The 26,753-nt window shown below is 35.6% G+C and overlaps 3 protein-coding genes across 6 annotated transcripts in view; 2 read left to right on the top strand and 1 right to left on the bottom strand.

Annotated features, from left to right (window-relative positions):
* Positions 1–6,800, bottom strand: part of myo19 (myosin XIX) — a 42,339-nt gene extending 35,539 nt beyond the window's left edge. For both annotated transcript variants that reach the window (XM_026240575.1, XM_026240576.1), the window contains exons 1-3: positions 6,524–6,800; positions 4,185–4,332; positions 3,554–3,702 (exon numbers count right to left, since the gene is read on the bottom strand). In XM_026240575.1, the coding sequence (XP_026096360.1) occupies positions 3,554–3,702; positions 4,185–4,332; positions 6,524–6,643 (417 nt within the window). In that variant the 5' untranslated portion in view covers positions 6,644–6,800. The remainder of the gene's footprint in view (positions 1–3,553; positions 3,703–4,184; positions 4,333–6,523) is intronic.
* Positions 6,801–6,878: 78 nt separating this feature from the next.
* On the top strand, positions 6,879–9,658 carry pigw (phosphatidylinositol glycan anchor biosynthesis, class W). Of its 3 annotated transcripts, none has more exons than XM_026240590.1 (3): positions 6,881–6,953; positions 7,091–7,151; positions 8,043–9,658. In XM_026240590.1, the coding sequence occupies exon 3, from the start codon at positions 8,046–8,048 to the stop codon at positions 9,528–9,530; it is 1,485 nt and encodes a 494-aa protein (XP_026096375.1). In that variant the 5' UTR covers positions 6,881–6,953; positions 7,091–7,151; positions 8,043–8,045; the 3' UTR covers positions 9,531–9,658. The 3 variants fall into 3 exon arrangements, with proteins under 3 accessions (XP_026096373.1, XP_026096375.1, XP_026096374.1); XM_026240589.1 differs by having other exon boundaries at positions 6,885–6,984; XM_026240588.1 differs by having other exon boundaries at positions 6,879–7,151.
* Positions 9,659–10,547: 889 nt separating this feature from the next.
* ggnbp2 (gametogenetin binding protein 2) lies at positions 10,548–23,586 on the top strand. Its single transcript, XM_026240587.1, has 14 exons — positions 10,548–10,672; positions 13,897–14,002; positions 14,261–14,341; positions 15,117–15,370; positions 15,689–15,787; positions 16,810–16,923; positions 17,016–17,225; positions 17,335–17,509; positions 18,503–18,685; positions 19,178–19,325; positions 19,412–19,537; positions 20,679–20,833; positions 21,645–21,887; positions 22,832–23,586. Exons 2-14 carry the CDS (start codon positions 13,910–13,912, stop codon positions 23,006–23,008), a joined length of 2,058 nt encoding a protein of 685 aa, XP_026096372.1. The 5' UTR covers positions 10,548–10,672; positions 13,897–13,909; the 3' UTR covers positions 23,009–23,586.
* Positions 23,587–26,753: the final 3,167 nt, after the last annotated feature.

Below are 26,753 nucleotides of genomic sequence, written 5' to 3'. Positions count from 1 at the left end.
ACCCTCTAGTTAAAGAAAATTCTATTCCAAGTGCACCACACATGAAGTTGTCAACATGATGTAAATGTCAAACAAATCACTTGTTAAATACCTTTGCAGAAAAACTGCATGAACGACAACTAGTCTACATATAGTACAAACTTGAAAATGCTTTAAAAACGATTAACCCTGTTAATTTTGGGCTGTGTGGCTCATGCGCAAAACACGTGCGAATGACTTTGAGTGACGGTAATGGTATATTTTTCTGGATTCCATTTTTTTCCATTTTAATTTCTCAACTTTTTTTTTATGGTTCAATTAAATTTAATTAATCATTAATAATCTAGTTATCAAATGAAGGTATAAAACATTACTTTCACTTATCTTTTAATTATTGAAAATTAAGCAAACATTATTTTTGGTAAACAAAGGGGACTTACTATTAAAATTAAAACATGGAAGAAATGTTGTGATTATTCCTTAAATATAATGTTTGTTTCTTTTTAGTAGTAGTAGGCTATGTACATTCTGCTGAACATTTCTGGCAAATACTTAAAGGGGGGGTGAAATGCTATTTCATGTATACTGAGTTTTTTTACACTGTTAAAGAGTTGGATTCTCATGCTAAACATGGACAAAGTTTCAAAAATTAAGTTGTACGTTTGAAGGAGTATTTTTGTTCCCAAAATACTCCTTCCGGTTTGTCACAAGTTTCGGAAATTTTTTTTCGAGTATGGCTCTGTGTGACCTTCGATGGAGTGGAATTTCCTTATATGGGTCCTGAGGCACTTCTGCCGGAAGAGCGCGCGCTCCCGTATAGCAGAGCACTGAGAGCACAACAGACTTCACTGATCAGAGCGAGAGCGTCGCGAAATGTCACAAAAGAAGTGTGTTTTTGGTTGCCAGGGCAAGACAACCCTGCACAGATTACCAAAGAAAAAACAGCATTAAGGGACCAGTGGATGGAGATTATTTTTACAGAGCATCAACGGAGCTGTGCAAGTGTTTGTGTTTGTTCCCTGCATTTCGAAGATGCTTGTTTTACAAACAAGGCCCAGTTTGACGCAAGATTTGCACATCGTTTATTTCTTAAGGATAATGCAGTCCCAATGAAAAAGGGTCACGATCGTGTGTTGGAACCGCAGGCGGTGAGTAAAACTGCTTCAAATATCTCTGTGTTGTTAACTTAGCTATCGGCGCGTAAGCACATCAAGTAAACAAAATGCGATGTTGGCATCAAACTGCACTTTCCACATGTACACCTTAAAAAAAAAAAAAAAAAGACGACAAAGTGGAACTTAGTCATTTTCTAAAACCAAATTTTCTAAAAGCAAATATATACAGTTTCAGTACATACCACATAGAGACATCGTTGCTGATGCTGCTCTTGTTAAATTTTAGCCTCTGGATTTGATTCTGGATCATAAATATACGGCTGAATCTGACTGTTAGCCATGGTTTGTTTTGGATGATGTTTTTTTCCTCACGGTAATGTCACAGCTTCCAAACGCTCTCAACGCAAAAGCTTACTCGAGCTCGTGATTCTTTAGCTCCGCCCACACGTCACGCCTCCAGACGCTCATGTTTTTCAGGGAAAAAACGGTACAGACTATCTTTCTCTTATAAATATAATAGAACTAAAGACTTTTTGGAGTTATGAAGGATGCAGTACTACTCTATAGGTACTCAAGATTAACAGGATATTGAGTGAAAACGAGCATTTCACCCCCCCTTTAAACTAAACCGGACTTTTATTTTGACGGGTTGCTGTAAATACATTTACAGTTATGTGTATGTGATATGACGCTAGTTTTACCCAAATCAAATCATGAAATCAGTCACAGAACAGTTCTGGAGATGTTCCTCATGTGTTCACCTACTCATTTAGAGAGACAGCAGACGCTGAAATCACTGCGAGCGTCACGTCCGCTTCCATATGTTTAATAGACGAAACCGCGTTAACAGAGACACGCAGAATGCAGAAGACTTTTCAGGCTTAATAGTTACAGATACTAGTCCATATCGTGATTTGATTTAAATGTAATGACCTACTTTTTATTACTTCATTCAAAATTTGGCAAATTCCGTGACATTCCGCATTAAACTGTGAATTCCATTTTTATGACTGGATTCCGTGATTCCGTCTGCGCTTTCTGCATCGCGGAAATTATGGGCCCTATATATATAAATGCATCATCATTCATTCATAATGCACAAATTAAGCTTTTCATTTGATTTAAACTTTAAAAGTACATTAAAATAAAAACAACACAAAGTTCTTCAACATGGAAAGCAACAGAAATGTAGTAACTAAGTCATTTCACCAGATAAGTATTTCATATCTTGTGCTTTGCAGGGCTGCGGCACACAGGACACATAGTCTATTCATTACTACAACTTAATTTGTTCCTACAACTTATTAATTTGTGGCACCTGTTCATAAATAATTTAACTGAATTGAGTGAACAAATCAATAAATTGAACAAATTCTTAATTCATGAAAAAATGGGACGCTTTAAGGAATTGATGAAAAATGAGACGTGCGCAATAACCTCCAAATCCAGCCAAACCCGGGTTCTCTTCATCCACATATGCACGCATGCACTGTCACGAGCTAATGCTCTGTATGCTGGATAAAAATAATTTAAAAAAAGGGCAAAATTTGACATTTTCCGGAATAGGATCAAACTAAGTACTGGTCATAATACTCAGATAAAAATGTCTGATGTGAGCAGCAGTGTGTTTTACTGCAGCAGCGCTGATGGCAATGGTTCCCTGACTGTGCAGCACAGCACAGCCACAGTTACGTTCGGCATCATTTTATTTTAAATGCCATACTGTCAGTTGAAAACATTGGAATTTTTTTGTTTTGCACATCCTATCATACCGAGGACTGCTTGCCACTGCAAGAGCCGCATTTTGCAGGATTAAGGTTAACGATTATTAGATTAATTGATCATTAATTTCAATGAGGATCGATCATGGAAATTATTGAAAATTAACATCCATAGCCCGCGTCGCAACTTTGTCAACACAAAAGTGCATTCTGTGTGAATGACGCCTAGCACTTACGTTCCTTCATATGTAAGTGGTTAATCACATACGGTTAGATCGCTCTTTTCTCTTTATTATCATATTAACTAGCATATTGTCCAAGTGTCTAATTCTAACGTTTGGAAATATTTCTATTCAAAATCATGATTCATTGATTTTAAAAAAACAATCGTGGCAAAGCATTAAATTCGAATTAATCGATAAAATCGGGAAAATCACCCAGCCCTATTGAGCCAAAACATATTTCATTTATTACTTACATAGTCAATCAATAATGCCTGTTTTTGATACATCTGATGATAATCCAGTAAACTATATACTCCAGGTTGGTTTAGTCACTTTTTGGTGACTAAATTTTATAACAAAACCAAACAAGTTGACACATTTCTACCAATGCACGGAATGAGGAATCAAACCACTAATATGACCGTAAAAAGTATTTATGGCTTCCATGCTAAAGCATTTGTAACTTCCATATTTTTTACTTTAGAGATGTACTGAAAGATTTGAGCGTGTTTACCTGAGGTTGAGGAGCAGTGTGATACTCCCTCATCACATCCAGAGAGTACAGGTGAGGTATGGGCTGGAAGGGGTTGAGGGCGACTAGCGTGCAGCCAGCATGTGTGTAGAAAACCTTCGCGCTGTACCTGGCCTGCAGACATTTCAGCACTGCCAAACACAAAACACCACAGCTGTAATTCAACACTGACTCACAATAGGACATTTAGGACTGGTAAGGACGCTTGTTTGTGCCACAGAATAAAAATATAATAACCCACAATTCTGACAGAGTTTCTGAATTGTTTTTCTTGCAATTCTTAGAGATATAAACAAGCGATTCTGAGTAAAAAAAATATGAATTGCAAGATTTTTAGCTCGCAATTGTGAAAATAAAGACAAAATTGTAAGATAAAAAGTCACAATTACATTTTGATGTGACATGACTATCAATATTTTGAATCAAAATTCAAGCTCCAATCTAGAATTTCACAAAATCAGACTGTAATACTGTAATGTGGAAGAATATCCCATCATCTGAATTGGGGAAGAAATAAATCTTGACATTATTCACTTAGTAAACATCATAAGGCCATTGAAGAAAAATGACCAGTGTTACAGACATATATCCCAAGCACTTTTGCACAATGTACCTGTAGAAGGCGTCACCGGGTTGACTTTAGTGAGGTCATCGTACGTGTGAAGTTCAGCTTCATTAATAAGGAAGTCTCTGATGTCCTCTTCCAGTGAATCATTCAGAGATTTCCTGAGGCCCTGGCTTCTATCTTTCAGTCCATGTACCTGCATGATGCAATTAATAAAGACCATGTTATTATCATAAAGAACAAGCAAGTGCAAGCCCTGATGCCAATTCGAACACATCTTGACATTTCAAAAGCAATCTTGATCTTCAGAAAATGTCAACAATTTTTTAATTTTCTTTAAGAGTCCTCTATTCATAATATTCTTTTCTGAATCTGGAGAGAAATACGCATACTTGTCTTGCACAGACCTGAGAGGACAACAGGGAGTGGACTTTTCCACTGGATCATGCATAATTACGGGTTATGTACTCATGTTTTGGCCAGAAGTGATGGTTTGAAGTTAAAAACATCTTAATGATGGATTAGTTTCTTACAAACATGCAGGCCTAGCTCTTTACTTTACAAGATGATAACTGATGGACTGGAGTGGTGTGGATTATTTTGATGTTTTTATCAGCTGTTTAGCCTCTCATTATGACGGCACCCATTCACTGCAGAGGATCCATTGGTGAGTAAGTGATGTAATGCTACATTTCTCAAAATCTGATGAAGAAACAAACTCATCTACAACATACTGGATGGCCTGTGGATGAACACATTTTCAGGAAATCTTTAATTTTCTCTTTAAAAAAACATATCCTTTCAGAGCCACGTATGCAACTGTGTATAACATAATGCACAATACCATAATTAAGCTTGCTTTATGTCAGATGTGTTGTTTATGCATGACATCAAAGGAACAAGCTTTTTATATTTACCAAGCGAATACATATGCTTGTCATATTTCCAACACCTTTGGTTGACAACTTAAGATTTGACTAATTGCTTGTACTTTTCTCATTTGAAAGACAAAGCAAATGCTGAGCAACAATGAAGTAAGATCATTTTCCAAATTTAACAGGAATGGGCTTCAACACAAAAATGAAAAATGTCATGAATAAGCAGCGATGTGTAATTACACGTCCTTCCTCTGACGCTGCTGTGAATCCATCTGCTCTGATGACAGCATGTGTCGAGATGGGTCAGGACATGCTGAAGACAAGCTAATAATACACACTGTCTGCTGGACAGACCCACTCCTAATCCAATAACAAGCACAGGCAAAAGACAACAAGACTGAGCGGAGAGCATCTTAAAAACAAAGAGTGGTAAGAGACTTAAGTTAGCACAAGAGATCACACAGATTAGTTAAAAACTAAACATTTGTATCAAGACAATTACAGATTTCCATGGAATTGATACTATTTCATTCATCAGGAACTTTACATTCCAACACTTGGGTCAATGCATGAATCATAATGGCCCAGAAAACAAACAGATTATTACTTTATCTGCGGCATTGGAAAAACTGCATGGCACAACAAACTAACTGCATTATTCTCACTTAACAGTAATCCAAATTGAATAACTGAGGTTGACCTTTGATGCTGCAACTAAATGAATGAATCAATCCATACGAACACAGACAATTTACAATAAAGTGCTTAAAAAAACCATTCACTCTAACAAAGTTGGCAGGTTCCATTTGGAATGACGTCAGATATCTTTGTTTTGAAATGTTCAGGTTCTGCGCATGCTCATATTAGGACAACCTGCGGAATAATCGGAGTATATTCTTCAGATTAACTGCACCTTTGATTAATCCCACAATGACAACACGAGACACGTCAATGCACATGCAAACAAAACAATAGAAAACAAGCCAGTTCAAATAAGTGATTAGAAATGAATCACAGCAAATCACTTTAACAGTCATTGTTCTGCTCAATAAAAAACTAGTCCCTAGTCATCTGCATTATAACGTTTACTTACTTCCCTTAAAAATGTAATATTTATTACAGGAATAAATAGAGAGTAATTCGAGAATTAAATTCTGAACGTGTAGTGTGTATATTTCTTGTCACAAAAATAAAGGGCCTACTTTTAACTGTGATGGGAAAAAATATATATAAATAACGTTACTGATGCGTAACGTTAACTCTTTTGAGGTTTTGAGGCATGTAACTGTTAATTTAACTGTTAGCATTTTAATACCATGGTGTTAAACCACCATTATTATAAATTACAGTATTTGTGTAATGGGTTGCTTTCAGATAACGTTAGACATGTTAAAGTTTTTTTTTTTTTTTTTACTTGTTTAAACTGCTTTTGTAGATAATACAATTTAAATCTAAACCTTTGATATGCATAAAGAAAAAGTAAGGTAAAAAGTGTTATAATTTGTGTACCTTTTCCTTCTGGCGGTTTGGTCTTCCACTTTTTTCCAAACTCCTGAATGTCCCGTCAGAACTATTAACGGTCGAAACGTCTTTATTTCTGAATAAAAGCGGCTGTTTTACATTCGCCATGAGTGTTAACTCTAAGAAGACACGTTTCGCTGTATTTACTGTGTTATATTGCTGCCATTAGACTGATATTTTATGAGGTATGTTTTGTTTCTTCAGCCATGAAAATTCCTCAGTGAGTGAAGGACAAAACTCCCACCACACCAACGGCTACTGACGCTCGCAGCGACGTCACGCAGTTTAGACGCAAGGAAAAGGTCCCGCCCCATACAGTGACGTTTGCCTTTAAGCCACGCCCAATGCGGAAAAGAAGCATCGCAACCATCGCAACCCCCATGTTCAAGTATAATGTGTGCCTACAGTTTGTTATAAAGTGAGGATTATTACAGAAGAATGAACGATTTGTAAGACGAATGTTTATTTTTACTATTTAATGAAGAAATGCAAGTACAGTAAGTATACATATATGGGAATCCATGTTTCGTGTGCTAAACCGGTTTATCCTGACAGGCCACTGCTGTAATGTTGGTCTCTGCAGTTTAGTCTAACCTAACACATCACACGGGACAAGGTAGGTCACATGTCTTAATATCCATACTATATCGAGCTTTAATAAATATGTGTCTTGATTGAATTGCTTTAATACTCTCTTGAATTATTTGAACATAAAACTTTGAGATCAAAATTTCAACTGCAACCTAATGGTTAATTGTAGGTGATTGATTTAATTGAGTCATTCTGAGGTGTGTATGTGTGAGTGTGTGGTTGCATGTATGTATATATGTATTTCTACAGTCTATATCTATCTATCTATCTAAAAAAAAAAACAAAAAAAAAAAACAATAATTGAAAGAAAAATAAGCATTTAAACAAATGTTTCATGTAGTCTTTTAATTAAATTATGTCCCAACTAATATGTGATCATATAGACAGCATGCATAGTAATTATAAAATAATTTAAAATGCTGATTTATTAATATTACAAAGTCTTTTAATTAAATGTAAATTAAGCCCTAAAACAGTATGAAGGCAGTTGCAATAGAATTAGAAACAATTAATTAATATCTTAAGCAAATATTTAATATAGTCTTTTAATTAAAAAAAATTCAATTAATATGTGATCATAAAAACTGCATGCATACCAAAAAAAAAAAGCTTACTTTTACTAATATTCCTTTTATTTAATAAGATTATATAATTAATTAACTAATATTAAGTCATAAACTGTTAGATAAAATAGTTTTAAAATATAAAAAATATATATTTCAACTAATATGAAATCTATATCTATCTTTCTGTCTTTATATCTTAAAATATACAAATATACATTTAACTGAGTATATATATATATATATATATATATATATATATATATATATATATATATATACTATTGTGTTCTGTATCAACTAACAGTCTATGTTTGTACTTTACCTATTTTCACACTTGTCTCTTTTTACAGACAATGGCATCAGCAGAAGTAAAAGTTGCATTTGTCAGCAATCACAATGGGACGACCCTTACGGAGGTTTCGCTGGGATCCTTCTTAGCCCCGCTGTGTTTTCTCAGCCGAGGACTCTTCCTGATAGTTTTCCACCTTGGAAAAGGGGTTCTCCCGTTCTCCTGGGGAACCCATCTCCTGCTGGACTTCACCGCACTAATAATGCCTCTGGTTCTGTCATGCACCGCCCTGAGCGACATCCTTCACTTTGTCATCATGGGCATCGCTGTAGTTGACTTAGTTGTCCTCTATCTCGTTTACAAGAACGGAAAGCATCCCTTTCAAGGTTCCCTTAACAGCACAGTTGACAAGTTTGTGCAAAGCAGTGTAGAATCCAACCTGGTCCCGTTTGTGACCGTGTTTCGAGTTTTGGTCAATGTGAAGACCGCCATAAGCATTCTGGCTGTTGATTTTAGCGTCTTCCCAAGACGTTATGCAAAAACAGAGACGTATGGAACAGGGGTGATGGATTTCGGCGTCGGAGCGTATGTAATGGCCAATGCATTGGTGTGTCCCGAAGCAAGAGGAAAGGACATCCGAGGGTCGAAGCTCAGTCATGTTTTTAAACAACTGATCTCCGTCTGGCCGTTGGTGTTGTTAGGGTTTGTGAGACTTGCAAGCGTCAAATCATCAGGCTACCATGAACATGTGACAGAGTATGGAGTTCACTGGAACTTCTTCTTCACGTTAGCCATCGTCAGAGTGGTGGCCTCCGCACTTCTGGCTCTTTTCCCTGTGGACGCCTCATGGCTTCTTGCTCTTCTCATTGGTGGAAGCTACCAGGTTGTTTTGGAGACCACAGGTCTGAAGTCCTTCCTCATCTATAATACCGAGCGCACAGGCTTTCTGCAGGCGAACAGAGAGGGCATCTTCTCAGTGGTGGGTTACATCGCCATCTATATGGCTGGGGTTCAAGTTGGCCGTTACCTCATGCAGAGCAGAAATTTGGTTAAAGACTGGATCAGAGTGATCCGTAACCTTCTGTTAACCAGTTTTGTGTTGTTCTTCGCTCTGTATGTGTGCCAGAGATGCACTGAGCCAGTGTCACGCAGAATGGCCAATCTTCCCTTCTGTATTTGGACTGTAGCACAGGCTTTATTCTTTCTCTCATGCCTTAGCGTTTCTGATTTACTGCTACTTTTTTCCAAAGCCATGTCTAATTTTTCTTTTGTGTCTGCATCGTGGTGTCCGTATCAAAACAAGAAGTCATTACCAAATGAGAAAATGAAAAAAAATATGGATGCATTATGCCTTGTACAGTCTATTAACCGGAATCAGTTGTTATATTTCCTAATTGCAAATATCATGACTGGTTTGACCAATGTGTTAATCGACACACTGAACAGCAATGATGTTTTAGCTGTAAGTGTTCTGCTCTTGTATATGTTTATCAATAGCTTAGTTATATTCATATTGCATATCAATAATATAACTATTAAGTTCTGGTAAACATCCTTTCGTTTCGTTTCAGATTACACTGTATTTTTTTTTTTTTAAATGGCTCTCACAAAGCTGCTTTGAAAAACATTGTATATTTTTTGCAAAGTTCTAATAAAATTGAATGTGTGATTTGTAAATATAGTGCTACTGTGTATTACATATGAGATATGTAGAAAGCTGCATGTTTGAAAGCTGCATGCATTATAATTATAATGTTTGGTAATATTCCTTTTAATGAATATTAAGTATAATATTAATTAGTTGAAATGAAGATTAATTCATATTAAAACTATATGAAAAATTATTGTAAAAGAATTTCATTTAGTCTAACTAACATAAAATAAAAAAAATGCATGCATATATATATTAATTCTAAGATTTTGTAAATATATATATATATATATATATATATGTATATATATATATATATATATATATATATATATATATATATATATATATTAATCAAACTTTTATTTAAATCATAAAACAATATGAAAATAATTGTGAAAGAATTAGAAAAAGGCAAATTTAAGCAAACATTAATGAAGGCATTTAATTAAACAATTGTTCAATCAAAATGCGGTCATTAAAACAAAGAATTATAAAGACTAAGAGGAATTCTGATTTTTACTATTATTCCAAAGTCTTTTAATAAGACTTTTATATTGAGTCATAAAACTATATGGAAAAGAAGTATAAAAGGATTAGGAAAAAATGCATTTAAACAAATATTTCATTTTAATTAAATTTAAATTAACTAGACATTTAATATCAAGTCATAAAACTATATAAAAAAATTTGTCAAAGATTTTGAACTATTTAATTGATATTTAAGTAATATTTATTTAATCAATTTCATTAATTTCAGCAAATATAAGATCTTAAAAATCGATGAACTTTTAGATGAAGGTAGAATACTATCTATGATCTACTTATATTTCAATTCTGTTTTTTATTTGTTCTGCTCCTCTAAAATAGACTCCGCCCATGTGTCGATCAAATCGCACACGTCATGCACTCGGAGCCCGGAACTACTTTCTGCGGTATCCGGGGGCCAGAGGTCATAGAACATTCGCCTGCCACATACGCCTCTGTCGCACTTGTTTGTTTTTGTCCAAAAAAAAGAGAGAAAAAACCTTGTAAAACAGGTGAGTCCGACAGCTGCAGCTTGGTATGTGTTCATTTAGTCGCTCTTTCAAGTGCAATAACGGCAGAAAGGTAAAGATAGCCCCGGATAGGGTCGAGTTAACACTGAGGGTGTCAGTCCGTGAGTCAAACTAGATCTTTGACGCGACACTTCTGAATGTAAAAAGCATGTCTTGTTTTAAAAGTACATTTGCAGACAGTTTATCATGCAAAATAAAAACATGCTAGGTTTAAAGTAGCTCGCGCGGACAGAACTAACGTTAGCATGCTAATCATCTCGATTAAAAGTTTGAAAGGTTAGCCGTGCGCTAACTCAACTTCGACACTCAAAATCATATCTTGGTTATAACATCATCTCAGATTCAATCCCTGTAGTATTAGATAGGTCGAAATGACTCGTTTATGTTGTGGTCTACAGGTGGCTAACAGGCTAATTAGCATATGTGTCATTGGAGGGATCATGAGTGCGGACTGTCGGGGGTATTTAATATGAATGTGAACTGAGATGTGTTTTTAGATATTTTAGAGCTTTAAGAGGCTGTTTAGCTGCTTATTGTTAGCACGTTATGTGGCTTGACCTCTTCATACGTTGCTCCTCTGATAAAATAGTTACTGCATTAATTTGACACATTTATTTTATCTATCTATCTATCTATAGATATATAGATCGGTTCACTCCAAGCAGAATTGATATTTGAACATTTTATGTTCCTTTGTTCCTCTGTTTTATTACCGTTCCATAATCAGTTTGAGTATAATGTATAAACAAAAGAAATGTATAAACAAAAGAAAATACTGCTTAGACGCTTTAGACATTAAAGTACGGCCATTTTATCAAGATATTTAAAAATGGATAGCATGGATAAAAAAAAAAAAAGACGTTTCTCCTATGAGTGTTTTGAGAAGGGAAAAAAGCAAACCAGCCTGAATTAGTTGGCTATGCATCGCATTTTATTATTTTATTTTTATTACTCAGAAATAATTTCTAAAACCGCTGTTATTTAAGCAAAATATTTACAAACATTATAAACACAGTTTGGCTTTTTTAGTTCTCTTCTCTACACAACAAATCCTCTAAGGGTGCTTTCTCATCTCTAGTTCGGTTCATTTGGTCCAAAACCAAGGGCAAACAATTATACATTGTAGCATTTTTCAGCTTTTTTGCTTCCTTTTCACACCACACTGATTGCTTTGGTCCGAACCAGTTGAAATAAACCAAAATGCAGTCACATGACAACATCTACTCACTCATTGACCATGATGTATTTCCTTAACTGCTTTTCGATTACTCAGAATTTACGTGTGGGAATATTCTAACATAAGAGGGAAAGCCAGCAAACAACACGGAGACAACACAACTATGGAGAGATGACTTCGCGGGCTGGTTTTGTCCTTGGCCATAATCTATTACATTGTTTGTATACACCACAATATGCAAACAATACATTTCTATAATGAAGCGTGGATGCGGCTTGAAAACAATGTTCTAATGCACTGCATACGGTGAGCGGGCATCGCTCGTAACTTCAAGCGGAGGCGTGCATTAATTCTTCTTAACTCTGACATGGTCATGGTCATCTGACCAAATTTCTAAAAGGCTTCGCACCTCCTCACTACTCCAAGTTTGTCCACGAGCTGCCATGCTAAAGTGCAAACTGTCAACAAACACTTCCTCATCCCATAATGCACAGCACAGCGCAGCTGACTACGGCAGCTGGTTTAATCCAAAAATTATCAGTACTTTTTGCAGTTGGGTCTGTTCGAGGTCGGATCACGTTCTCACCACAAACGAACCGCTCCAGAGTTCGTTTGAAAGCTTGTGTGGTCTGCTTGTGGTGCGCACCCGAGTGCGATTGCTGCTTTCACACCTGCCCAAACGAACCACACCAAAGGGGGAAACGAACTCTGGTACGATTCAACCGAACTAAATGAGGCAGATGTGAAAGCACCCTTGAGCTTTAAGACAAACTAATTAATTTAAAGCGAAACTGAAGCCTACCTCTCTCATTCTCAAGTCCAATTGTTTCCATATTTATGAAGTATCTGGATGCTAAAATATAATTTATTATGTAAACTATAGGCTTTGTTCTTCAAAAACATCATTTCTTTGCTGACAGAAACGCTGCAGGTGTGTGATGTGTTCTACACGATCCTACCATTTTTGCTGGTTTCAAACACACAAAAAACTGCATATTGCCTGCCATACATTTTTACTTAAATGTAGGCCTAATGCTTAATTTGGCGATTCGTTACATATCCTGAGATAAATGAACTCCGGTGCATCGCCATTTTAATGTTAACTATGATGAATTTACAGCTGAGGGGAGTTTCACTGGTTGGATGCGTTAGCGTCACATTTGCATAGGCCAAAACTAAATTGTGAACAGATTTTATGTTGTTTTGGTAAGTGTTAAGTTATTTTGCTCAGAGAAAACTGTTGGATTATGCAACAGACATGCAACTCCTTGTTTCCATGCAGTTCATTAATAAACTATCGGTATTGGCCCTTTTTTTTTAAATACTATTTCTGATATTTAAAATAATTTTTAAAAAAACGGCCGATACATCAGTGCATCCCTAGTTTAAGTCTCTGTAGTCGGATAAGAGTGTATGTGTAAGATTATAATCCCAGCAAAGCTACAAAGGCTGCTGGGAAACCAGTGTTTGTTTGTTTTTTTAGAAATGGACAAATATTAATTAATCTGGGTGAAAAAGCAGGCATGTGAAAATCTAAGTAGTGCATTAATTGTATTATTATTTTAATTATTAGAAATATGTTGCTATTGGAATAATGCTGTTGTACTGTAAAATAATAATATCTTTGATTATTTAAATTATAAAATTTAAATAAAGAAATATTACTGGTACAATAAAAAAGGTACTGTAAGAAGCAAATTTAATAATGATAATAATAAAAATAATAAATGTTGTTTTTATTATACTATCATTTAAATTATTTAAATAAAATACAGTTGCAATAATACTATTGTACTGAAAACAAGTGTTTAGTTTTTTTTTTGTTGTCATTATTATAATCAGAAAATAAGTAAAATTACAATATTTATATTTATGGGATGCCTAAAATTCTAGAACTAACTAAAATTCACGTGGGCCATACTTTTCACTTCAGAAAATCTGGAAGTCCATGTAAATCAGTAAATTACATTGAAAAGTGGTCTGTGGTGAAACTCCTAGTGGAGGTGATGTTGTGGTTGTCCACACACAGATCTGGGCAAGACATGGCGCGTCTGGTGGCTGTCTGCAGAGATGGAGAAGAGGACTATCTGTTTCTCGCACGCCAGATTCCCTTGTACATCGATGACTCGCTCACGGTAACATCACTTTAAGTTGCAATTAGCATTTTACCATCTTTAAAGCCAACGTGAAATGAACATTAAACATGTTTACTTTAAAAATATGTGTGAATCTTATAATGTGTGATTTGATCTGTCAGTTTGAGTATTTTAGCAGCCAATGCCATTTAAATGTTTAGAAGTTTGTATTAAGCAGTTGTATGTTCCTCTATACATGCATTACTGAAAGCAAACTGAATTCATGGTATTATATATTATACATTTTTTATGTTGTAGATGGTGATGGAGTTTCCTGACAGTATTCTGGACTTTGACAGCTGTCGGATCAACGGTCCACAAATGAAACAGTTTATTGAGGTACACAATGACAGTTTCTCATTTTCACTGTTGCCGGTGAAACTCATGATGCCTGTTAAGAGTCATATTTCACCTAAACCAAAGGGAAAAAATAGATTAATATTTAAATATTTATTGAAATCTATAATATAAAATTACTATTCATGACAATTAATTAGAATACCCTCTAATTCTCTTTACAGTTATGCCAAAAAATGAATTTAAAAAAGCATTCTCCATCCCCTACATTAATAGTGGTAGTATTTATTGTACTGTCTTTAATTTATGTTCATTTCAGTGTTCGGCAAGGATTAATCGCATCCAAAATAAAAGTTTTTTTTTGTGTGCATAATATATGTGTGTGTGCAGTGTATATTTATTATGTATATATAAATACACACACATGCATGTATATATTTAAGAAAAACATGTTATGTTATATATCTGTTGTATTGAAACCGAACAGTGAGGTCAAAAACGAGGTACATATGGAACTGTCATGTTCGTGTATTGTTACACCCCAAATATTTATATACACACACACAATCATGTGAAAATGTTAGGACACCCTATTGAATTCCATGTTTTTTCTTTTATCTGGACAAATTAAAAAATCACAGGTTCTTTCTATATATATATATATATATATATATATATATATATATATATATATATATATATATATATATATATATATATATATATATATATATATATATAAATAATAATTGGTAAAGAGTCAGACTTCTATGGCTTCCAGCTTCACCTTCCCACACCTGTGTTTTTTGTCCACCAGCATCACAGCATGCTGAAGCAGCAGGACCTGAACATGGCGTTGATGGTGATGTCTCGTGAGGTGTTCAGTGCTCTGTCTCAGTCGGTGCCGTGTGTGGGCTGTCGGCGCAGCGTGGAGCATCTGTTCTCTCAGCTCACAGACTCTGGGTATTTTGCACTAGATCCGCTCACTGTGGGATCCTCTGGAGTGTTGTCAGTGACACGTGCCTGTCTCTCAGACCCCAGGAAGCTCTACACACTCTTCTATGTTCACGGGTAAGTGTTACATTTGCGTCAGACCAACTGAAGTCCACATTAAAACCGACCCTATTTACTTTTTATTAAATGTTTCTGGTATTTGTGTGTGTGTGTGTGTGTGTGTGTGTGATTGGCGCTTAGCAAGTTATTCCAAAGAAAAACTTTCTGTAATTTTTCTTCAAGGTGGAATGATTGGCAGGGAAAATATTAACTATTAATCATCATCATCAGCCTGACAATACAATGAAATTAAGCTTCAATCTTGTTTGTGTTCTTTTGCCTATATGATATAGTTGTTGTTTTTCATTCTAATATGTTTGCTTTGTCTTGTTGTAGGTCAAAGTTAAACAACGTAATTGATTCCATTCCCAAGAGTAAAAAGAACAAACGCTGTCAGCTGCACTCTTTAGACACGCACAAACCCAAGCCTTTAGGGTGAGTCAGTAGCTTTGTTTTTAATGATCATGTGACATTTGGTGTTTCAGATGACCGTTTCTTTTTTTTTTTGTGCTCCATGACAACCTTACCCATTTTTTAGCAGTGTTATTCTTATAAATGTACATTTTAGAAGTTTTTTTTTTTTGTAATAATGATAGTGGTCAGGGTCTGAAATGAATGGAGGTTTAGGACAAAAATGCCTTCCAAATTAGAGGTGCTCCGATCACGATCGGCCGATCGTTATGCGTATCTCCTCAGTAAAGCCGGTTTTCTAATCAGCGGTTAATTCCATCAGGTGCGTGATTTCACATAGAGCAGCTGTTACTACACAGAGCCGTTGTTAATAAAGAAGATGCGCAAATCACGTTAATTTTCAGCGTTTATTGGCCCATCTTCTCAGTTAACAACGGCTCTGTGTAGTAACAGCTGCTCTATGTGAAATCACGCACCTGATGGAATTAACCGCTGATTAGAAAACCAGCTTTACTGACGAGATGTGCATTAACGATCGGCCGATCGTGATCGGAGCACCCCTATTCCAAATTCAACATAAGGGTTAAAAAATGCCTCTACAGAAATAAAACTAAATCTGTTACAACTGTTGAAATGAATAAAAGTGAATAATCATTATTACATTATATATTACAAGAGGACGATAACCAATAATGACAACGATTTTTGTCACATTACAGTTCCTGTTTGTTATAGACCAGTTTTATGTAAGATGAGAGTGTGAACTTGCCTTGATCACATAACATCGTTCAGTTGCTGAATACATAAGCAGTCTGTGTGAATAAACATAGGATGTCAGATGCATTGGTAACTGCCTATACTGTATTAATTTTATAAATATAATTATTTGACATAAAAGACCAAACAGATACATTTAATGAGGTAATTATTAAAATTAAATGCCACTGGAAATTAGTCCTTGGGAAAATATTGCCCCTTAACGTGCAGCACATTCCTGATCCTGGTAGAGATGTAAGTGACCGTATCGGTGGGTTGTGGATCCGCAGGGGCAGCTGGATGGACGTGTGGGAGCTGATGTCACAGGAGTGTCGTGATGAAGTGGTTTTGATTGACAGCACCTCCCTGCTGGAGACTCTGGAGACGTACCTGCGCAAACACCGGTGAGAAATTGTGACCTTACGACCTTACCATATTCCTCTGAATCAGCTCAGTGACAAAAATTTACTTTTTTGATTTCCAATGTCATTCTCAGGTTCTGTACGGACTGTAAGAACAAGGTTTTGAGAGCGTATAACATTCTGGTAGGAGATCTGGACTGCAGTAAGGAGAAGGGTTACTGTGCGTCTCTGTATGAGGGGTTACGTTGCTGTCCCCATGAGCGCCACATCCACGTCTGCTGCGAGACTGATTTCATCGCACACTTACTGGGCCGTGCAGAACCAGAGTTCGCTGGGGGTTATGAGTAAGTGATCCAGTCCTCATGCTGTATAACATGCATTAAAGTCACACCATATAATCTACTGGAAATGAGATAGATATACCTTCATAGAGAATGTGTGGCTCACTTACAGGCGTCGAGAGAGACACGCGAAGACCATAGATATCGCTCAGGAGGAGGTGCTGACGTGTCTAGGAATACATCTGTACGAGCGCCTGCACAGAATCTGGCAGAAGCTGCGAGCAGAAGAGCAGACGTGGCAGATGCTCTTCTATCTGGGCATTGATGCACTCCGCAAAAGCTTCGAGGTAACAATCTCATGGTATTCACGCTGAGCATCATCTAATTCCCAAATGTTTCTTTCCATCAGTAGGGTATAAATCCAACAGTTAAAATCATTATAAACAGTATTATATTTTCAACATCATCTGCTGAGTTGACTGTTAATTGTAGAAAAATACTACATTTAGTAAAATATTACATTTAGTCATTTAGCAGACACTTTTATCCAAATGTTAAATAACACATAAAACAAACACACATAAAACAAACACACATAAAAGTGTTCGGCTAATGTATGTTTTAATGTATGTTTCTGCACTTTTAATAACAACACAGTGAAAAATTTGTGTTGGAAAGGCATACTTATTTTTGTGGCTGACCTTACTCCATATAAATTTATAGTAGTTTCCCTTCAGATGCATGATTTATTGCGGGAGAGTACCATATTTTCCGGACTATAAGTCGCACTTTTTTTCATAGTTTGGCTGGTCCTGTGACTTATAGTCAGGTGCGACAAAATTAATTTGACATGAACCAAGAGAAATGAACAGAGAAAACACCGTCTCCAGCCGCCAGAGGGCGCTCTATACTGCTCTGTGCTCCTGTAGTCTACACTGAGAACCATAGAGCGCCCTCTGGCAGCTGTAGACGGTAATGTTTTCTCTTGGTTCTAAATAAATGCGACTTATAGTCCAGTGCGATTTATATGTTTTTTTTTCCTCGTCATGATGTATTTTTGGACTGATGCGACTTATACTCAGGTGCGACTTATAGTCCGAAAAATACGGTATTTAACTGAAATATGCGATGTAATTTATTGGTATTTACACCATCATTAAACACCAGTTTGATTGCATCGATTGTTATGGATATGTTTTTTCATTTGTGCATTGTCTGTAGATACACAGAACTTTTATGTAATTGCACTCTCACACTAATTTGCTTAATTCCTATTTTGTACTTCTGGAAAGTGTGGTGTATTATAATGTGCTCACTAATTTATGTTAAATGATGTGCAGATGGCGGTGGAGAGGGTTCAGGGCATCAGCCGGCTGGAGCAGCTCTGTGAGGAGCTGTCAGAAGAGGAGCGAGCCAAAGAACTCAAACAGGAGAAGAAGAGGCAAAAGCGCAAGAACAGACGCAAAAACAAGTGTGGCTTCGAACAAGAGGCGGAGGGAGGGAAAGACAAAAGTCTTGATGAGGTAATGACTCTCTTCTGCTCACCAAGGCTGCATTTATTTGATCAGAAACAGAAATAATGTGAAATATTTGTACAATTTAAAAAGCATCATTACTCCAGTCTTCAGTGTCACATGATCTTCAGAAATCATTTTAATATACTGATTATGAACAGTGGTGCTGCTTCAGATTTTCTGGTATATGTTTTTTTTTTTTTTTTTTTTTTCAAAGATCAGCATCTATATGAGATGGAAGTCTTTTGTTATATTATAAATGTCTTTACTGACACTTTTGATTAATTTAATGCATCCTTGCAGAATAAAAATTTAAAATGTACTCATTTAAATAGTATAAATAATAATGTGGCTTTCAGTTAGACTTACTGTACTGAATGTAAGATATATTAACAATGAATACAACAAAAAGAAACATTGTTGTTTAAACTGTTCTGTCAAGCTGCTAAAACTGTACTAAAACACTCTTCTTGAATTGACTTCCTGTTTGTCTCTGCACAGGGTTCGTCTGAGTCTGTGGACGGCGGCTGTAAGTCGTGTGGCAGTATAGAGGAGTCTGTCAGCAGCGCAGAGGTCCTCATCACCAGCGAGAGCTCATCTTGCACCTGCCCGGCCGCCTCCATCCTGCATTCCCCCAAAACCCAGAAAGGTAACAAAGCGTTAGTAACTGAATTATGCATAGAAGTGACCCAGAATGCCCCTGACTGGTGAGTTTGTGTCGGTCTGTTCCTCTAGCACTCTTGCCTCACAGTAACGGCAGTGACTGTGGCTACTGTTCCAGTATGGAGGGCAGCGAGACGGGATCCAGAGAGGGCTCAGACGTGGCCTGCACCGAGGGCATGTGCAACCATGATGAAACGGGTATGCAACTAAATGTGGCAAATATAGAGGAGTCTTTATTATTATTAAGGATGACGGTTTGGTCTGAATAAATAACTGGGCACAAAATATTGATTTGAGCTGAAAGATTTTATTAGCTCACTAAACACAAAGCTTCCAAGAAGAAAGAACATTCCTAGCAAATGGCCTTGAGCCGAGTAAAACATTTAAGGGTTAACTTTACTGCATAAATAATGATGAGGATATGAAATATTGATCTGAGATTAAAGCATGTAAAATCTTGTCTATTTATTACCTTACCCATTATAATCCATTATATACTGTTAACAAAACACGTGTTCTGGAACTACAGCAATGTTACAGGATTTTCAGTCAAATTGCTAACTGTGAAAAAAAAATTAAACAATAATTAGGTCATAACAGTTTTATTTAGTACATTTTTAAAATAGACCTGGAGATTTCCTAGTAAAAAAAAAAAAACACATTAATATATCTACTGATAGATCACTTAAAATATACTGATTAAAAATGGCTGTATGATTAAACCCTTTTTGGGGTCTTTCTTTATTGCAAAATGCACATTTCTTAATATTATGCCTAAAATGTGTTTTAAGATCACTGTTAATAAGGATTGTACTGTATGATCTTTATATAATACCAGATATTTATAGTGTTCCTTGTGCAATAGTTCCACTTTAGCACAATCAAATTTACTTAAATAATATCTGTATGTTGGACATCAGCACTACTTCCGCACAATTAAAGTGCATTAAGCACAAAATTAAAACTACACATACAGGGTAATTTTTTAAAGTATATAAAAAACGAAATGTTTTTTTTAATAAACTTGGCTCAAAATGAATTAATTTAAGATTCATTTTAGTATTTTTATTTGTTTTTTTTTCCACTGGGTATTTTACCTCAAAATACACTGGATCACTGGTGATGCGAGGACCCTCTTGGATTTGCTCCGTTTATTATTAATCTCTGGATCTATCTATAAAATGTATTACAATTTCAGACAACAGAGTACAGCGAGCCAATCACATCAGAGCTTGCTGTTGTGCAAAAGCTCCTGGCATTTTTATGTGCAGCCAGGATCATATATAGAAGATTGCTTTGATAGACATTTGATAAGGATCATACTTGTGCTTCTCTCCAGGTGAGTACTCGTGTAGTCACCGCTGCTCAGAGGAGAAGGAAGAGGACGCTGTGGACAGCTGTGTGGAGTGCTGGGCAAACTCTGAAGACAACACAAAGGGCAAAAGTAAAAAGAAGAAAAGAAAAAACAAGGCATCACTTTGCAGGAGCGACCATGTGAGTTCACACTTGTTTTGGACAAAGTAGCCAAGCGTGCTCTTATGGGTTGCTTCACAGGTTCATTTAGTCATTTAGCAGATGCTTTTATCCAAAGCGACTTATAAATGAGGACAATAGAAGCAAACAAAAGAGCAATGATATATAAGTGCTATAACGAGTCTCAGATTCATGCAGTACACGTTTTCTTTATTTATTATTATTATATAAAAAATAAAAAATAAAACATTGAATAGAGCAAGCTATTGTTAATTGTATAATAAACAAATAAATAGAATACAAAAAGATTAGAAAAGCTAGTGTTAGTTTTGTTTTTTAGTTTTTGTAAGAAAACAAGCAGTTAGTAAATGGATAGAGTGCAAGTCTAAAAGGGACAAGTTTTTTTAAGAATAGAATTAGAATAGAGAGTGCTAGAGTTAGAGGGTCAAATAAAGATGGAAGAGATGGGTTTTTAGCCGATTCTTGAAGATGGTTAAGGATTCAGATTTTAAGTCGGGCAGGTCATTCCACCAGGAGGGAACATTTCATGTGAAAGTGATTTTGTACCTCTTTGGGACTCCACAATAAAGTGATGTTCACCAGCAGAACATAAGATATATTGATCATGTTGAACAACTTTTTTTTTTTTTTTTTTTTTTTTTTTTTAAATAAGCAGTTACTGGTTACATAACATAGCACACATGTATCATAATAAAGAGAAACAAATAATATATGACAAACAGAAAATAAGGTGTAAATATCTCGTCTGATTCAACAACAATCCAAATATTTAACTGAAATATTAGTTGTGATCTTTTCCTGTCTCTTGAAGGGATCTCAAGCAGAGGAGAGCTGCGTGTCTGATGGCAGTAGGAGAGGATCTGGATCTCCTGCCCTTCACGAGTCTCTCTCCCCTTCACCACACGCCTGCAGAAGCAAAGAGACTCCATGCTGTGAATCCTGTGAGAGCTTCAGTCATCATGTGAGCAGCAGCAGACACCTCCACGGTCAGCCTGTCTTACCAGACACCTGCACACAGGAGAACAGCTGCGCCAAGAGCCTCATGGAGTTACTGGTCAGTCCGATAGCTGATCCCACAAACGCTCAAATTATTGAAGTCAAGTCATTTTTCATTATGGGCTCCAATATAGCATTTATTTATTTTTAGCCATGTAAAGAAAGACACACTATTTAGGTTGTGAAATGAAAGATTATCTGAACTCTTCCCTTTGGGAATCTAGAGTTAGTTTTCTCCCAATAAATTATTTATTTTTATTTTTTCACCAAATGTTTGATTTTATAGAATGTGTACGCAAAGTTTGTTTCTAGTATAATTACTTTTGCTGCTGATTGTTCATTTCTGCATTACATCTATTTCTAATATATTAAACAAACTAGTGTGTATTTCATGGTCTGTGTTTAACACAGCTTTTCAGTTAATTTTAGTTGAAGCTTTAGTAGTTTTACTTTACTACTTTTTTCTTTATAAATATTTCTATATAGCTTTCTTTTTTTCAAATGGTAAAAATTTTAGTACTTAGAAATTGTTGCCTTGAATTGTTTTAGTAATTAGTTTCTATTAGTTTTTGAATGTCCATCATTTCATTTTAGTTGTAGTAATACGAATTTTTAACCTTCGTCAGTTAATAAACTTTTTTTTCTCAGAAAGCAATTAATTTTTTTATATAATATTCATATTTTTATTTCAACTTCAATCTCTGAAAAAGATTTTTAAGATTCAACATTAACAACGAGAAGTTTGAGCCTCCTTTTAAGTCTACCTCTAATAGATCGACACTCTCAATAGTAAAATATTATAACAGTGATATTTTAAAACAAAAACTTATAGTAAATAGTACATCAAGTTTTATATTAAATATTGTATTTGCTTACAGACCTCTAATATGTATTCCAGTTTAATAATGTACTTGTGTCAGTTAATTAAAATGAATTATGCACTGCTGTTTGTTTGAGATAGTTGCAAGTCGTAACTCTTTGCTGTAATTTCTTTGTGCACAGAATGAATCTGAAGTGACCTCAGATGAAGAGACCTGTCTGACGCAGGACGAGATCCAGTCGTTCGTAGAGAACAACAAATCGTTCTACCGCACACGAGACCAGTACAGACAGCACCTTAAAGACCGCTTCACCAAATACTGCCGCGGCGAGTGGCTGCCGGCCACCAGCGTCAACTAGACTCACACACACTAACTCACACTTTTTATAGAGCGTTAAAACACTCATGATCACTGCTGCATTGAGTTTAGGAATATGAAATGGGTAAGAGAATCAATTTCAGCGCTGTATTTGATGATGTTCATGTTTGTTGGGTAACGTTACTCGTCTTTCGCATCTATATACATGTCTTCCCCTTCAGGCCCCTCCTATTTCACGCTTAGTCCTTTTCAACCAATCACAGCTGGCTTTGGTTTCTTTCATCTCTTGACACGCTGATTAGGGAGCAGGTCGTTAGAACACAGTTGTTAAATTGATCATGGAGCTTGCAGGCCTTGACTGTAGGGTTAGGTGTTGGTAGTCTTAATGTATTGTTTGTTTGTTTGTTAAACATTTCTTTGTTTTTGTTTTTTTCAAAATTTTCACTGACTGTGACAGTTTTAGTGGCAAGAATTGTACCGATAAATGTGTACAGAAATAATTATCAGAGTAAAAAGATTTTACACGAAGATGGAAACATCCATTTATGAAGATGACTGGATGTGATTATGAAAGCATTGTGCAAAATTTACAAAATAAAGAATATTTATTAATATGCATCAGATTTGAATGTATTTTCTGTGTGATTGTCATCATCATCATCATCATCTATCTTTTGAACAGAGATGTTCACAAGTTTTTAATTTGGAGTTGGAGTCAAGTCTTGAGTCCAAGTTGAGTCATAAGTCATTTAATGGCATCATTCAGAAACCTCATGTATCGAAACTGTTTTTCTGTAATTCAATTATATAACAAGAGTCCGAACATTACATGTATTTTTACATTTAGATACATGCGAGGCCATGTGACAAAAAAAATACTGTTTCTGTTCAGGGTTTTCCTCCTGAAATCTATACTAGTTTTATATTTTAGCCTACTTGACAGCATTATCTAAAAACAATGTAGCTACAATAAAACGTTATCATCTTGAGCAGAAAATAAAGATAAATGGCAATTTCAAAGTTTTAGTTCTATCCTAGCAATCTACCAACAATTTTCCCAATCATAATTTCATGATTCTTTGGAAATGTTCTTAGCTTACGGATTAATAATGCTAAATGTAGATCAGAAACATCTCCTTTCATCAATCATAGATATTAGATAACTTAATAGTATAAAAAATAACTATATATATATATATATATATATATATATTATATATTATACATACAATTTCAATGTTGTTGGTTTTTATGTTTTAGTTTTGTTGTTTCTGTTGTTAAAATAAACACGTAATCCGCAGCTCTAAATTTGGCGCCAGCGCGCGCGCGCACGGAAGTGAAAGGGTTCGAAAAAAGTCAATAGCCGTGTTTCCACTATCGGGCTAAGACCGGGCGTGCTAGTGCGTGCCAGGGCCAGTCGCGTTTCCACTGTCACTTCCGGGGCTTGATCGTGCCTCGCCGGGGCTTCCTCGGGGCCAACGGCCAGGTTTTTTCGGCCCGACGAAATCCTTGGGCCAAAGCGGGCCAGCTGGGGCTAGAGGAGGAGTTATGAACAAAGGCGGAGTTTATCCGTGTCTGGAGAGCGTCAGCGTTAATGTAACACCAGCATTAAAGACTTTTTAAAATCAGTTGAGCTCAAAACTCACTCTTAGTCAGCAGCGAGTGTTTGAAATAACTTGATCCGATGTGGATTACAATCACTAAACAAGGCAGAAATATTTATAAGCGATGTAAAAGATTATGCACGATAAACATTAACATTACCATGGTAAATATAACCGCTTGGAGAAATCAGACGTCAGCATCTTATTCTCTATCACGATTGTGTATTTATTAAGTAAAATTTTTATCTGTCTTCTTGTTTCGTGAATTTAGCTCCACGTTGCATATCATCAAAATATAATAATGATTTTTGTTCGGGAGCTTTTATAAAAATAGAGAGTCTGCGCTGTGGATCATTTCAGAAAGATAACAGCTTTAACACCAGCATTAAACGCTTTATTTAAATAAGTTGAGCTCAAAACTCACTTTCAGTCAGCAGCGAGTGTTTGAAATTACTTGATCTGATGTGGATTATAATCACCATACAGGGCAGAAATATTTATAAGCGATGTAAAAGACTATGCACGCTGGGCATTAACATTAAACATGGAAAATATGACCGCTTGAAGAAATCAGACGTCAGCTTCTTATTCTCTATCACAATCGTGTATTTACTAACTTATATTATCTATCACAAGCCTCGTCTCGAGAGTTTAGCTCATGTTGCCTATTATAAAAATATAATAATGTTTTTGTTCGGGATCCTTTATAAAAATAAAGATATCATTCATTCTTAATGTGACGTATAGACCACTGTGACTACAAATAAACAGAAACAGACTCTAGGCTACTGAATAAGCTGGCTATTTTCATAAGCGTTAAAATAAATAAATAAAATATAAAGTGTATTTATGTGCGATTAATTTTGAGTCTTGATAAATTAAATCATTATGATCAATGTATCACTTATTCTATAGTTAAAACATCCATGCTTTTGAATTTGAATAACAAAGCATGCAAACAAACGGCCGCTTTTATCATGTTCGTTTTGTGATCGCGCATGTTCCAGTGACTTATTTCTTAGTTTTCTGATAACTTCTCTTTGTTAGTGAAATAATGAGGTTGCATGACGTTGTTCTGAGAGGCGTGTAAAGGGCGTGTTTTAGTGACGAGCAGCGGAGCTTCAAGCTCCACTGTGGAAACCCTGCGCTACTCTGGCCTCGGTGCTACTGGCCCGGGGCTATGAGCCCTGCCCGGCACGCTTTAAGCCCTGGCTCGCACTGGCCCGACAGTGGAAATGCGGCTAATAAAAATACTAAAGATATAGCACTGGAAGATATTTACCATAAACGACGCTGAGCACTTGTGATCCGCTCCGCTGTTTAGACGCACGGTTCACTTCAAATGTTGCTGTGTCCCGATGGATGGTGTTTGCATTGTGTAGGTTTGGTTAACATATAAAATGACTTAAGTTTATATAAAGGGTGCTAAAATCTCTCTCTCTCTCTCTCTCTCTCTCTCTCTCTCTCTCTCTCTCTCTCTCTCTCTCTCTCTCTCTCTCTCTCTCTCTCTCTCTCTCTATATATATATATATATATATATATATTTTACACTTCTAACCTTGTGTTATCGTCTTAATCTAAGCCTTGTTAAATGTTAAAACTATAATTAGCCACTAGATGGTGTGTTTTGATCAGATTTTTATTCATACCATAAAAGTACAGATTATCAGAGTGAGCTAAAAGACTGCTGAAAACTGAAACAAAAGGTTGTTTAGTGACAGAAATAACAAAACCATAAATATTTATTTCAAAAAAAAATTTTTTTAAACTTGTTTTATTTAATGTAGTTGCCAAGGCAATATTTCCCATTTTCATTTAATGTTAATAGCTTAAAACTGAAATAAATGTTACTGAAACATATGATGACAAAACAAGACATTTAAGAAAAATTACAGGAGATATAAAAATATAAACATTCGATCAATTAATAAAAACTAAAATATTTTAATGATACTAAAAAATATTACAAAGTATCGTGCTTGGCTGTATTTTTATTTTCTAATACATTCTTCGGCAACTTAAATTTATTATATAGTATTTTTTATATAGCAGTTTTTTGTTGTTTTGTTTTGTTTTGTTGTTCTATGTTGAATGTCTGAATGTCACTTCACTTCTATGCACACGTTCAATTCAGAGTTAGTGTTCAACAGTATCAATTTTTATGTGGGAGAAAAAAACGGG

Source organism: Carassius auratus, linkage group LG30F (assembly GCF_003368295.1).
Source record: "Carassius auratus strain Wakin linkage group LG30F, ASM336829v1, whole genome shotgun sequence".
NCBI lineage: Eukaryota > Metazoa > Chordata > Actinopteri > Cypriniformes > Cyprinidae > Carassius > Carassius auratus.
The sequence above is the reverse complement of the archived record's forward strand: the minus strand, read 5'-3'. Positions and strand labels throughout refer to the sequence as shown.

What these genes read in the sequence shown, in the direction of transcription:
- pigw (XM_026240588.1), top strand. Translation starts at nt 8,046, where the DNA reads ATGGCATCAGCAGAAGTAAAAGTTGCATTTGTCAGCAATCACAATGGG.
- ggnbp2 (XM_026240587.1), top strand. Translation starts at nt 13,910, where the DNA reads ATGGCGCGTCTGGTGGCTGTCTGCAGAGATGGAGAAGAGGACTATCTG. An exon ending in ACGTACCTGCGCAAACACCG is followed by an intron (nt 16,924 to 17,015) that starts GTGAGAAATTGT and finishes TGTCATTCTCAG; the next exon opens with GTTCTGTACGGACTGTAAGA. An exon ending in CACTCCGCAAAAGCTTCGAG is followed by an intron (nt 17,510 to 18,502) that starts GTAACAATCTCA and finishes AATGATGTGCAG; the next exon opens with ATGGCGGTGGAGAGGGTTCA.